Genomic DNA, 13,427 nt, shown 5'->3' with positions numbered 1-13,427 from the left:
ACACATCTAACATTTTTTAGATGCTTGATTGACATTTTCCAAATACTTGTTCAACATTTCTTTCAAATGCTTGATTAACATTTTATATACATGGGGAAAAATTTCACCATTTTTTTAATACATGGTCAAAAACATTTCTATACACATTTAGCATTTTAAAAATGTTTTATTAACATTTTATAAATACTTGTTCAACATGTTTAAAATGCTTGATTAATATTCTCATATACATAATCTTTTTTTCTTCTTTTTTTAATACATGGTCAACATTTTTTATACACATTTGACTTTTTCAAATGCTTGATTTAAAATTTTCAAATACTTATTCCAAAAAAATTCAAATGCTTGATTAGCATTTTTTAATACATGATCAAATTTTTTCATACACATTGTCTTTTGTATACATGATAAACATTTTCTCTATACACATTTAACATTTTTCAAATGCTTGGTCAACATTTTCAAATTTTTTTTTGTGGAGTGTGTTTGTAATATACAATTTTACAGTATAAACTAAAATAAAAAAATTAAAGCAAAAAACAAAACAGAAAATTAAAAAACACAGAAAAAAACGAGGCTCTTGAAGCGAGACATGGGGGCAGCCAGATTTCTCCGCTGCCGTTTTGAAAAACAAAAGCCACACCGACAGTTTAAAAAAAAAACAGATCTTGACGGCGACTCCCGCCGCCGTCGCTCCACTCCTTCCTCCGCTGCCGCTCGACTCCCGCCGCCGCAGCTCAAAATCCCTCCTCCGACGCCACTCTACAAGCCAGCGCAGCGCTCGACTTCCGCCGCTGCGGCTTGATTCCAACCGCACGCAGCCTCCGGGGACTTCTCCGCCAATATCGCGCCGCCGCCGCCGCCGCCGCCAGGTACTCCCCCCTGCTCCTCTCTCCTTGTGCTTAACTGGAAAAATCGTATTATTTCCGTGAACTTCTAGGAGTAGGATGGTAATGTAAGCTTGTTGGCCGTTTCGACCCGGGACGGCGTCGCCACCATGGGCATCGCCTGGGCCTGGGCAGCATTTGCATACGGCACACCCAGTGGACTTGTATATGCAGAGAGATTAGAAATAGAAGGTCTTCTGCTTGTATTTTACAGATATGTTTATCCATTTGGATTAGGTCTGAACTTTAGGGATTAGGAGATGGCCGAGGCAGTAAATTTGTACTTGTAGTCTTGGTTTTTAGCTATGAACTTCAGCTATCTTCAGTTTTACTGCTATCTGAGTAGGCCAGCAAATTTTTTGCTCAGTGATTGTTGAGGTCTACTGTACTTAGAACTTGCACTCGAGGGTTGGTTTGTTTATTGGTGCTAGGTAATATTGATGCACCATTTCTCCTGTGCCAGTCGCGATGGATCGGGGTGGCCAGAAAGAAGCACATGAAGAAGCTCCGGCCAACATCGAGGACCGGGAGGAGGAGCATGGAACTGGCGAGGTCTGAGACGAGTACAAGGACAATGGAAAGTTCGAGAAGAAGCAGCAAGCTGCTACCGTGGGTCAGGGGGAGCACCAGGGTGCCGGCGAGCTCCATGTGTATCCTCCATGGTCCAAAAAAGGATATGGAAAGGGAAAGAGCACCGGCGAGCTCCGGGAGGGGCACCAAGTAGCCGACGAGGCCGTCATGAAACCGCAGAGGTCCAACAACAAAAAGAGAAAGAAGGTAAAAACAATGTTTCGTTACACATGTGCTGAAAATGTTTGTAGCAGTTTGTAGTTGCAGCCTTATACTGAAACTTGACATTATACCTTACTATAATGTTTATGAGATTAGGTTTTGTCTATTTTAGTTTGGCCTACCCATTCCCGTTGGAGAGTTACATTTCGTTTTACTTCTCTCTCAGGCAACTGCAGAAATGTGCGCTAATCCACCTGCACCAACACTTGGAACTTTGGCGGTTGACAAGGCACCACCACTATCCAAGAAGAAAAAGTTGAATAAAAACCTTCACGGCCTCTCCAAGCCACCTGCACCAAATTTACACTCGAAGAGTAAACCGTCTATTCGGGCAAACGGTAAGGTGATGTCGAGTGATTCGCGTCTGTGCAAACAGCGGGGATCTGTCAACATGCGCAGGAAGCCTAAGGCGAGGCGTCTGAAACTGAATTTTGATGGCTCGTCCAAGCACGACGAGTCCAGGCGTGCCAGCATCGGGGCATTCGGCGGCGTGTTCCGCGATCACAAAGGCAAGTTTGTCCTGGGCTACGGGGGGCGGATCGTCAAGGCCACGAGCTCCGTTGCTGAGCTGGTCGCGCTCAGGCGTGGACTCGAACTGGCTCTGGAGAACGGGCGGCTTGGCATCTCCATCGAGGGCGACTTCGAGACTGCCGCCGATGCCATCGCGAGCCGTGCGTGTGTGCGGGCGAAGGAGGACATGAAGCAGTTCACGGCGATCACCAAGATGCTCCCGCCGCTCGGCAAGGTGACCGTGACGCACGTGGGCCGGGATGGCAACAAGGTGGCGGACTGCTTTGCCAAGCTCGGCCACAAGGCGGCGGCGCAGCGGGTGTGGCGTGACGTTCCGCCGGATGAGGTGCTCGTGCACCTCAAGCAAGATATAAGTCCAAGGCGAAAAGAAAAAGAAAAAGAAATAGCGCGCGCGGCTGCGCATGGGTTCTACGGAACAAATGGTAGAGGAAGCCGCTCGGTGTTCCAGTTTGCTGTGCGTGCTCTACTTATTTTGCTCTGAAATTCTCAATTACTCTACAATTTGAGGCCAGCTCACCACCTGAAAATCAATCGAAATCTTGTAGGGGTCGATTTGAAAACTAATGGAGGGATGCTAACTAGTAGCATATTAGTACAGTACAGCAGTACCACTACTATATTTCAGAATTGCCTGCAGTCGTAATGACAGTTACAGACTTGCAGAACTATAATGAACTGAAGCAAACAACAGTTCAACTGAAACTACATTTACATTCATCCAGGTATTTCAAAATAAAAATTACACAACATGTAAACCTGGTTGCATTTTTATTCAGCCGAAAGCTAAAACTTTAAACTATACACAGCACGTAAGTAAATTCACTGCCCCATGAGAAAGCATGCTCATATCTTCTTCAGCCTAATTTGAGCACCGTGCTGTGGCTGCAGGATTAACACGGTGTACGGTGCGTGGATGTAGGACGGCGAGAGCTCGAACGAGAAGCGCTGGAGGATGGTGCTCAGAGCCATCTTTGCTTCCAGCAACGCAAAGTTCTGACCGATGCAGATCCGAGGACCCCCTCCAAACGGGAAGAACGCCGCCGGATGCTTCGCTGCATTTGAGATGCCATCAGCAAACCTCTGTGGATTGAATTCGCTTGCGTCTTTTCCCCAGATATCAGGATCATGGTGGATAAAGATAAGGGGCAACATAAGGTTCACTCCTGCCGGATATCTGATGCCACCAAGCTCCATTGCCTTGTAAGTTCTTCTCGCAAGGAAGATTGCTGGTGGGTACAATCTAAGAACCTCATACAAAATCATTGTTACCTGCAAAACAATACACAATATCAAGAACATTACTCCAACCATTCTAGACTTAAAACATCACATCATTCTGAAAAAAACTCCTTCCAATTCCTGAGTATATATGTTTTCACTCAGATTCATATGCAGTACAATTTATAATCGTAGGGAACCTAATAGATTGCACAAGGCATAAACTTTGCACTTACAATCTTCAGGCGACTCAAGTTCTCAAAATCTGGTCTGGTTCTTCCAAACTGATGCAAAACTTCTTCTCTTGCCTGCTCTTGCCACTCTGGGTGCATGCTTAGCACAATTAGTGTCCATGTGAGCAAGACTGATGTTGTCTCCATACCTGCAAAGTAAAATAGCTTGCATTCCTCAATTATATCTTCAATACTCATTCCAAGATTTGCCTTCCCATTTGCTTGTTGCATATTAGACTCCAACAGCAATCCTAGCAAATCATCGCTGCTAGCTTCATTGTTTTTAATAGCTCTTTCTTTTTTCCCAATAATGCCTCGTAGAATCATGCGGATTTCACGATCAATTGCTCTCATCCTTCTGTTGTTTTTTGTTGGTAAGAACCTGCAAATGGTCTGACATGTCAGCATATGAAAGAAAATCTTGATTGCTGCTGTTTAAGTTTACCATCGAAAAGACAAAAGTTTCTTTGATCAGCCTACTATTTTCTTCAATAAACTCTCTCATTTAAAGAAAAGAAGTCTGGTATTTTCCTTTCAAAATCCATTTGATCACCTCTCAGCGGAGATAAACTGCATGTATGCAGTGCACTACTCCATTTGCTTGAAATGATATCAGCTTGTGTAAGAAAACAACTTACCAATAGCCTGGGATGAAAAGTGTCTGAAAAGCCTGTATTAGTCGTTCACATAACTCCCCTTGCAGCTGGAATATTTTCATTCCCTCCTGATAATTGCTACCAAATGCTGTTCTCGAGATGACATCGCCAGTTAGATTCTGGAACTCAGGAAACACATCGATCTCACATAATCCTCCAGTGGGCATGGAATTCTCCCATCTTGTAATCATTTCTTCGCAACAGGTAGAAAATACAGGCAGCATCCTCTGCAAATAAACATTACTTATCAGTCTATACAAAGAGTTATGTTTTCTTTTGTTCTGCATATTAGTTCATTTTAATTGATGAAAATACAAAGAGTGCATTATCCTACATCACCCATGCTGCTGTGATTGAAAATAAAGATAATAATGCAAGCCACCAGAAAATTTCATTGAACAAGTACCTTTATCTTCTCATGGTGAAAGGCAGGATTGAGGATTCTTCGGTGCTTTGCCCATTTGTCGCCTTCATGATTTGCAAGCCCGTCGGCTAGCAGCTTCCCGAAACGGCTACTCTTTTGTTTCCCGTAGTGTCCAAACTTGTTGGACAGAATTTCTCTCACCAATTCCGGGTCAGGAATCGTCACCCTCGGCGTTGGGCCAAACCAAGTGAAGGACATCTTCCCTGCATTTTTGTACATGGATGTTTTGTTACATGATAATCAAAGTTCATGTTGTAATTTTTTAGTCTCCTGTCGGCGAGATACATGCCCACTAATATCCCACACATATAACTTTTGTCTTCTATAACGAACATGCTGTGTATCAGAGGTTCAGAGCACATCACTAGATGAATGGACAAACCACAGAGCCTCAAAAGATGTTCAGACAATTGTGAACTGTTAATCTCCAACAAAAAACACATGCTCGGAGACACAAACACGGCCTGTTCTGACGTGACAAACTTGTGAATTTCGCGATGGAAGAACTTACCGTGCTCCTTGATGACGTTGCAGGACATGGGCTGCACGCGAGGGGTGATGTCGTGGGAGCCGCGCGGCATGGGCTGCAACCGGGCCTCCCTGCTGAGCCGGGCGTTCTCCGGCACGTCGCCGGTGAAGAGGCGGTACCGGGTGCCCCGGAGGCCCTGGGCCCGCAGAGCCCGGCCCAGCCGCCGCGGCGTCCACCACGCCCACTCCAGAACCCACGCCACCAACCACAGCAGCGCCACGGCCGCCACCGCGCCGGCGATGCTCCACGGAGAGGCGTCCCCCAGCAGCATCTGGAGACCTCGGGTTGGCATCAGTGCGGTGGAGGAGAAGAAAAAGAAAACCAGGCGCAGCGCAGCGGCCGGTCGCGTCCATGTGTGGACAGTGGCTGGAGTTAAGTACGGGCCGGTTGGCTTGACGCGTAGGTATGCTATAGTGGATTATTATCCTTCTTCTAGAAGCCAGAACCGAGTGGCCCTGGTGAATGGTGATCACGGTCACGGAGGAACTTGCGAGGCACAGGATTTCCTTGCGTGACCGCGTGTCGCCCTTGCATGCTCAGATTTCCTTGGCCGCATGCACCGGCGGGGCCCGCCATGAAGCAATGAGCTCATCAGCTGACTAGCATGGTTGCACTCTCGTCAGCCGATCAATTCTACAATAATCCGGCGGGTCTCAGTCATGCGGTCAGGCAGTACGTCACGGAAAACCCCGAGCCAAAGGAAGCATACCCTGCCTGCAGGTTGTCGATGGATAAGAGCATCTACAGCTGCATATGACAAATATGACCTCTCAAATATCTCCGGATGCGTCTGCATGCAGTGATCGGTCACTTCTAAAATTCCATAACTGCATCCGAACACCTTATATTCAGGGACGGAGCCAGGATTTGAACATAGGGGGGGCGAAAGAGATAACTGTCTTTTTTTACCCCAAAAAGAGATAACCGTCTTATTTTACCCCAAAAAGAGATAATTGTCACACACATAATAATATGTATATCAAGTCTCACGTAAAATGTCAAATGTATACTTTGCAACAGTTGCACAAGTATTAATTAATGTATAAAAATAGCACATGTTTTGCAACTGTCAATGTAAATTAGCTCTATGATTACCTATATGATCATAAGATTAGCAAGTTGAATTTGGATTTGCAGTACAAAGAGTTTGAACAAGAAGCAGATGGCTTGAAAGTAGCAATATGTTCTTTTCTTTCTATTTATTTTTTGTGTAGAGAAGTACAGCTAAACAGAGATAAAAGATAAGTATATTAAATTAGATCTATATCTATCACCGAGAACACATGTTACTGCAACTTCAGAATTGCTACTAACTAATGCATTAGGGATCACCGTATCAGGCCAGATCAATAATACGTTGATGTCAAAAAGTATATATTAATACCAGTCTGATTAATACTATGGTTATACCTAGAGAAACGATCTAATGCTGTCAACTGAGATGAGCGGCCGCAATCAAGTTTGGGTGGAGAAAAGATACAACGATCCATGTGGCTGATCGCCACAAGCGGCCGCGATATTGGGAATTCAGGGTCAAATCATGTGAGCAAGCTGTTAATATCTCTAATTCTAGAATCGCTCCTTTTATGGTTTGAAAGACACAACCAAATCTAATGCTGGAAATAAAAACTAAACCTTGTTTCCTCGTTAGGTAGCTCATCCATCCATGAGGCCGGCCGGACAGAATGAGCTGCTGGATCGACACAATGACACTTTCATGTCGCCTTCCCTTCTGGATGGATAGATTAGACAGAAGATCTAGCAGGCGGCCGACGGCCGGCGCGATCTCTGGAGCAGTTCTTTTAGGTTGGAATCGAAGGGATTAGTGGGTACTGCTTCGTAGCCTGGCCCCTTCGCTTTCATGATGGGCTATGTTTCCTTTTTATTTTTCTGGGATTTGGGCCTTTAGGCTGCAATCAACTGATCACCATTACATGGGCCCTCGCTGGCTATGGGAAGCACAAATCACACAGGGGGGGCGAAGCAAGCCACGTACACTTGCGTAGCCAACAAAATTAGCGACCAACTGATCGCTATTAAGGTGCGGCACGATCGTTAGGGGGGGTCTCGCCCCCCCTCGTCCCCCCTTGAATCCGTCCCTGCTTATATTGGATTCTTAAATTCATACAAAAGCATGTAAAGAAAAAAACTTGCGTACTACGTAATCATCTAGCTACTCCGCATCGAAGATGTACGACTATCTCCGTGCCCGATTCCGGGTACATGGGCGGCAGCTACATCTCCGGCCTCCTCTATCTTCGCGTCGAGTTTGGCAAGAGCGCATCGGTCGCCGCCCGCTCCTGCCGGAGGAACTCCCAGTTGACCTCCACATAGGCCTCATCTTGGATTGACTCCAGGATGGCCTGCTATTCTCCACCATCTCCGCTGCTTGGGCGGCGGAGAACTCCACCTCCACCTCTTCCATGCTGAACCCTGGAGCAGGCCGCTCCGTCTCGTCCTCCTCCGGATCCACCACCTCCATCGGCTCAGGCAGCTCCTCCTCCTCCTCCTCCTTCGGCTCCAGTGAGTCCGGAGGCAGCCCGGCAGCAATGTGGGTAACGTGCCTAGCCTGGATCTTCTGCCGGACCATGGCGATGCCGGAGAGCGTGGGAGAGCGGGGCAGAGGAGGCGGACAGGCTCGGATGGCGGCGCAGAGAGGAAGGAGGGGGTGGGATAGGGTTGGGAGACGTCGGCCGACTTAAATACCCGAATTTGGCCTCGGGCGGCGAGCCAGACGGTGCCACGCGGCGTTCACACCGCGACGACGGAGGAGGCGTCCATCGGACCGCCGGGTTTCCGGGCGATTCCACGCGGGACCCCATCGTCGGTCCTACGTGGCCCGAGGCTGGATATGATGGGTGCTGATTAGTCCGGACATTTAAGACCTGTTTGAGGCGCCCGGCTTGATCCATTTTTGGGACCGATCAGTGACCAATCAGCCCGCCCAGACGTTTGAGAAAATTTGGGATGCTTGTAGATGCTCTGACCCAAAGAATGGCAAAAGGATAGTAGTGACGGGTGCATTGGCTTCACGGCCGGCCCTATAAAATAAGGGTCCTTGTCAAAACTCTAAGGAAGGTCTACTTTGCTTACAAAATGTTATTGGAAGCTCTTAGGCAAATCCTATTTGGCGTTGCAGGCGTCTGTTAAAGTGCATTTTTATTAACTGGCGTCTGCAGCGCACACCACCTCCTTTGCTGGGCCGGCCCGTCTAGAGTTTTCCTTCCTGTGTTTTAATCAAAAGAAATTTAGGGCATGTTCGGTTCACAAGAATGTTTTTTTTTGAACGAAAGAGGTTTCCCTCTGATTTCATTAACGAAACCAAAAGCGAGCACACACACCCAAAAGTGGTTCCGTTCAGTATCATCAGGTTTCTACCACCGAACCAATAAGATCTACGCATAAGAAACTACCATCTACTACCTGCCGCAAAGGATTACAAAATAGATGCATCGCTTACATCCATCTTCTGCCACAGAGTTATTCTCCCACAAGTTCAAGATTACAGGACGAAAAACAAGAGGAGAGGACGTTTTTCTTCTTTGCTGGTTTTCATCCTTCCAGCCGCTGAATCCCGAGTCCCCACCCCTGCGTCGCCATGTAAACTTCACTTGCCACCCGCTCGATGAGTTTTGCTCCCAGCTGCAGTATTTTTTCCTCCGCCTTTTTTCTCTGCAAAATCGACCAATCAACAATCCAATTGCACATGAGTCGGATGAATATCACTGGATCATATATTTTCTTGATCTGAAGATAATATCATTTCTGCATTTCCAGAGAGCCCAGAAAATAGCAGCACTTCCCACCAAGACTATTTTTTTGGGAAAATTTTGTTTTTGCCACTCTAGATTTTGCCAATTTTCCTTATGCCACTCCAGTTTTTGACATTTCACTTTTGCCACTCTTAGATTTTGGCAATTATCACAATTGCCATTCCCATGGCAAAAGCAAAACTTTTGGAGTGGCAATTGTGATAATTGTCAAAATCTAAGAGTGGCAAAAACAAAATAAAATTATTTTGCTTTTGCCACAAAATGGCAATTGTGATAATTGTCAAAAACTAAGAGTGGCAACAGCGGAATGTCAAAATCTAGAGTGCCATAAGGAGAATTGGCAAAATCTAGAGTGGCAAAAACAAAATTTTCCCTTTCTCCTAGTTTCTTAAAAGTTTTTACCCCCCCCCCCCCCCGGCCCAAATAATCACTGGTATTTACTGGGGTAGTTTTAAGATCTAAGGCACATTTAACCAGGCTCCAGACCAACCTGGCTGCAGAACACTCAAAGAATAAATTATCTATGTATTCATTTTTTCCACAATACATACATTCCTTTTCTCCTCTCCATCCCTTTCTCAGCAGATTATCTTTGGTCAAAATGCTTCTTTTGGTCATCAAGAACATTTTAATTTTGGATGGATTTTAATTTTCCACAAGAACTTATGTGGGAATCCAACCCCTTCATTGATCAGAAAGGAATACAAAGATTTAACTGAAAACTTTCTATTGTTAGTAAGCATCCACAAGGGTTGATCTTGCCCCCCCCCCATGCATTCTAACTTCCTCAAATCTTTCTTTCAGACTATTCCAGAGTTCTGTTGTATCTCTAGTCAAAGTTCTTCTAAAGCTAAACCCTTGCCACCCTCTGTTCACAACTTCTGCCACCGAGATGTTGTTATCAAAACTGATATTATATAGTCTAGGATATAGGTCTTTTAGAGGTCTAGATCCTACCCACCAGTCTTCCCAGAATCTAGTTTCATTTCCATCCCCATTTTTTTCTTCACATGTTGGAAGTATATCTTTTTAACCTCCATCAGACTGCTCCAGAACTGGGAATCCCCAGGTTTCTTTTCTAGTCCAGACAAACATTTGTTCTGGATGTATTTATTTTTCAAAATATCCACCCATGTCCCTGATTCAGTTTCCAATTTCCATAACCATTTAGCTAACAAGGCTTTATTCATGATATCTAAGTTGATAATTCCCAGACCTCCCTGTTCTTTTGGTAGACAACATGTTTTCCAATTAACCAAATGATATTTATTTTTATTTTCATCTTCTTGCCACACCAATCTGGCTCTGAAGAAATCAACTTTTTTCCTTATCCCAACTAGTAAAGGATAAAAAGACATCATGCAAAGTGGTGTGTTGGTAAGGCAAGCCTGTACTAAAGTAACTCTCCCAACCATATTTAATAGCCTACCCTGCCAACATGCACACCTTTTCTCAATTTTTTCTGTAACTCCCTTCCAAAATTTATTACCCAACCTAACATCAGCCACTGGCAGTCCTAGGTACTTAATTGGTATTTTTCCCACCTCACATGTAAAGATCTCCTATTATATCTGAAAGGGCTAGTTATCGACTAGAGGGGGGGTGAATAGGTGATTTTTATGGAAGTCTTCAAAACATGGGAGTTTCAAAGACAAACAGTAGAAACGACACTATTCGTATGCAGCGGAAGGTAGACTACACTAGACAAGCCATAGTCAAGTATTCAATGAAGTGAAAGCATGAAGACTGTTAGCAGCTAGGTAGTAAAGATCAGGATGGAAGATAGTATGAAGCCAATCAGGACAAGTAGTTACACAGTAAAGTCAAACAGATAATGCAAGTAGGCAATGACTTCACGAAGACAAACTGTAAGTAAAGAGAAGTGAGAGATAGAACCAGTAGCTTCAGGAGGACAGGGGTTTGTTCGACTAGTTCCAGTTTTTGTGACAACTGTACATCTGGTTAGCGAGGCTGAGATTTAACTCAGAAGACCGCGTCTTCACCTTATTCCCCTTGAGCTAAGGACTCTCAGTCCCCGCCCAATCACTCTGGTAAGTCTTCAAGGTAGACTCCCAAACCTTCACAGACTTTGTTCACCGGCAATCCACAATGACTCTTGGATGCTCAGAACGTGACGCCTAACCGGCTGGAGGATTCACAGTCCTCAAGTGAAATAAGTCTTCAGATCACGCGGATAGAAAGACTTCAGTAATGCCAAACACTCTTTGGGCTCTGGATGGTTTGGGCTTTGTCCTCGCAAGGATTCTCTCTCAAAAAGCTTCGGAGGTGGGTTGCTCTCTAATGACAAAAGCCATGTACTAACTCTGAGCGGCCACCAATTTATGGTGCAGGGGGTGGGCTATTTATAGCCACTGGGCAACCTGACCCGATTTGTTCGAAATGACCCTGGGTCACTAAGGAACTGACACGTGTTCCAACGGTCAGATTTCAAACACACGCGGCAGCTTGACTTGGGCTACAAGTAAAGCTAACTCATCCGACTCTGGATAAGATTTGCTCTGATTGTCTTCGCTTGAAGACATAGGATTTGGTTAAGCATCACTTCAGTCACTCTGACTTTGTTCACTTGGACCACACTTAACAGTGCGGTGGTTCCTATGACTCAACAAAGAAGAAAAGAAACAACAAAACAGCTAAGTCTTCGCGCTCCATAGTCTTCAGGCATTGTCTTCTCATATCATAGTCTTCAACGTGATTAGCTTCACAGACCACCATTGTCTTCAATGTCTTCACACATTTTTAGGGGTCATCTCTGGTAGGTAAACCGAATCAATGAGGGACTACTACCTGTGTTATTCTGCAATTCTCACAAACACATTAGTCCCTCAACCAGGTTTGTCGTCAATACTCCAAAACCAACTAGGGATGGCACTAGATGCACTTACGATCTCCCCCTTTTTGGTGGTTGATGACAAACTGGTTGAAGTTTTCAACGGGGATAAAAGTATGTGAAATTGCAAAGGATTAAGATATTGTCTTCATAGATGGTAAACAGGCTCCCCCTGAAGATGTGCATATAGATGTTCTGCGTTGGAATGCAAATGCACATGGCAGGTTGTACTTATGGAGATCCTATTCACCATATGAAGACAATACATCATGCATGAACAGATATATAGAAATAATGACATGCATAATGAGAAATGGACATCTGCGGAATGGCTTCATGCGGGATTTATCATCGCATCACAGAATAGCAGAAAAAGTAGCAGACGACCATCGAGCTTAAGTGTTACAACCTAAAGGACCAAATGTATCAAAAGTGAGAGTTGTAAACACTTGGCAAAAATATAGCAACCACCCTTAAGGACCTGCTTGAAGACTATCAACATATGCTTCTCCCCCTTTTGTCAGTAAGGACCAAAAAGGTTTGAAGACATAGTCTCTACTCGTTCCCATGAGGAGTAGGTGAGGTAGCAGGTTCGTCGTCGAGGTTTGGTGGTGCAGACGAACTTGGTGCAGTGTCGATATGTGCCGAAGGTGGAGGTGGTGAAGTAGCATAATCGGCGTCATCAAGAACTCTGGCATTTATAGTTGCTGCGGAGGAGGAGTACTCTGAATCTTCAAGGGACGGCGTTCGATGTAGGACATCATTCCTGGGTGGAGTGGTGTCGAACTTGAATCTTTCTGTGAAGCCATCATCTTGAAGATCAGCTTCAGCACTGAGCAACGTAAAACTCTTCCATGCCCTCCGACTAGTTTCATGAGTGACAAAGGCATTCTTGGTGGCAAGGTTGCGAATGCGATTGACATCCACCAAGAGGCTTTGCATCTGACGCTTTAGCCAGAAATGATGCTTGTCGTGTTTCTGATGCAAGGCCACAAGAAGCTCTCGGTTATTAAGCACACGAGAGCGCTTTCGGGGCCTTTGAGCAATAGTGCTTTCTATGGCTTCAGTACGAGCACGACGAGTATTGCCAGCAAGCGGATAAACACGAGCAGCAGCTTGAATTCCTTCAACATGCTGAGAGAAACTTTGATGATCGGCATTGTGAAGATATATTGCCTCCTTGGCAGGCTTTGGGTATATGGCTTCGACTGACATATCAACCTCTGGCAGGAATATAAGATGGTTGCGTGCAGAGGGCTGATGGGCCATATTCGGACATTGGAAGTGTTCTGGAAAGTTTCGGGTAAAACCGGAGTGCCGGAGGGGTTACCGGAACCCCCCGGGGAACTAATGGGCCTTGGTGGAGAGAGAGAGGAGCGGCCAGGGCAGGCCGCACGCCCCCTCGCCCTTGGGTCTGAATTGGACTAGGGAAGGGGGCGGCGCCCCCCTTTTTTACTCCCTCTCCCTCTCCTTCCTTCCCTCTCTCTCCCTCTTGGTGGAATCCTACTAGGACTAGTAGTCCTAGTAGGGATC

The 13,427-nt window shown here is 45.5% G+C and overlaps 2 protein-coding genes across 2 annotated transcripts; one reads left to right on the top strand and one right to left on the bottom strand.

The window, feature by feature from the left end:
• Positions 1 to 1,867: 1,867 nt before the first annotated feature.
• Positions 1,868 to 2,837, top strand: LOC123156438 (uncharacterized). Its single transcript, XM_044574569.1, has one exon. The coding sequence runs from the start codon at positions 2,026 to 2,028 to the stop codon at positions 2,689 to 2,691; it is 666 nt and encodes a 221-aa protein (XP_044430504.1). The 5' UTR covers positions 1,868 to 2,025; the 3' UTR covers positions 2,692 to 2,837.
• On the bottom strand, positions 2,800 to 5,634 carry LOC123156437 (cytochrome P450 72A397). The gene is made up of 5 exons (XM_044574568.1): positions 5,253 to 5,634; positions 4,724 to 4,944; positions 4,300 to 4,544; positions 3,665 to 4,043; positions 2,800 to 3,479 (listed from the first exon to the last, which is right to left on the bottom strand). The coding sequence occupies exons 1-5, from the start codon at positions 5,560 to 5,562 to the stop codon at positions 3,054 to 3,056; spliced, it is 1,581 nt and encodes a 526-aa protein (XP_044430503.1). The 5' UTR covers positions 5,563 to 5,634; the 3' UTR covers positions 2,800 to 3,053.
• Positions 5,635 to 13,427: the final 7,793 nt, after the last annotated feature.

The sequence above is a fragment of the Triticum aestivum genome, chromosome 7B, assembly GCF_018294505.1.
Source record: "Triticum aestivum cultivar Chinese Spring chromosome 7B, IWGSC CS RefSeq v2.1, whole genome shotgun sequence".
Classification (NCBI taxonomy): Eukaryota; Viridiplantae; Streptophyta; class Magnoliopsida; order Poales; family Poaceae; genus Triticum; species Triticum aestivum.
This window is presented reverse-complemented; position numbering and strand designations above follow the sequence as displayed.

Coding starts and splice junctions, on each gene's coding strand:
- LOC123156438 (XM_044574569.1), top strand. CDS start 2,026: ATGTCGAGTGATTCGCGTCTGTGCAAACAGCGGGGATCTGTCAACATG.
- LOC123156437 (XM_044574568.1), bottom strand. CDS start 5,562: ATGCCAACCCGAGGTCTCCAGATGCTGCTGGGGGACGCCTCTCCGTGG. Junction 4,945..5,252: donor CAACGTCATCAAGGAGCACG/GTAAGTTCTTCC, acceptor ACAAAAATGCAG/GGAAGATGTCCTTCACTTGG. Junction 3,480..3,664: donor ACTTGAGTCGCCTGAAGATT/GTAAGTGCAAAG, acceptor ATTGTTTTGCAG/GTAACAATGATTTTGTATGA.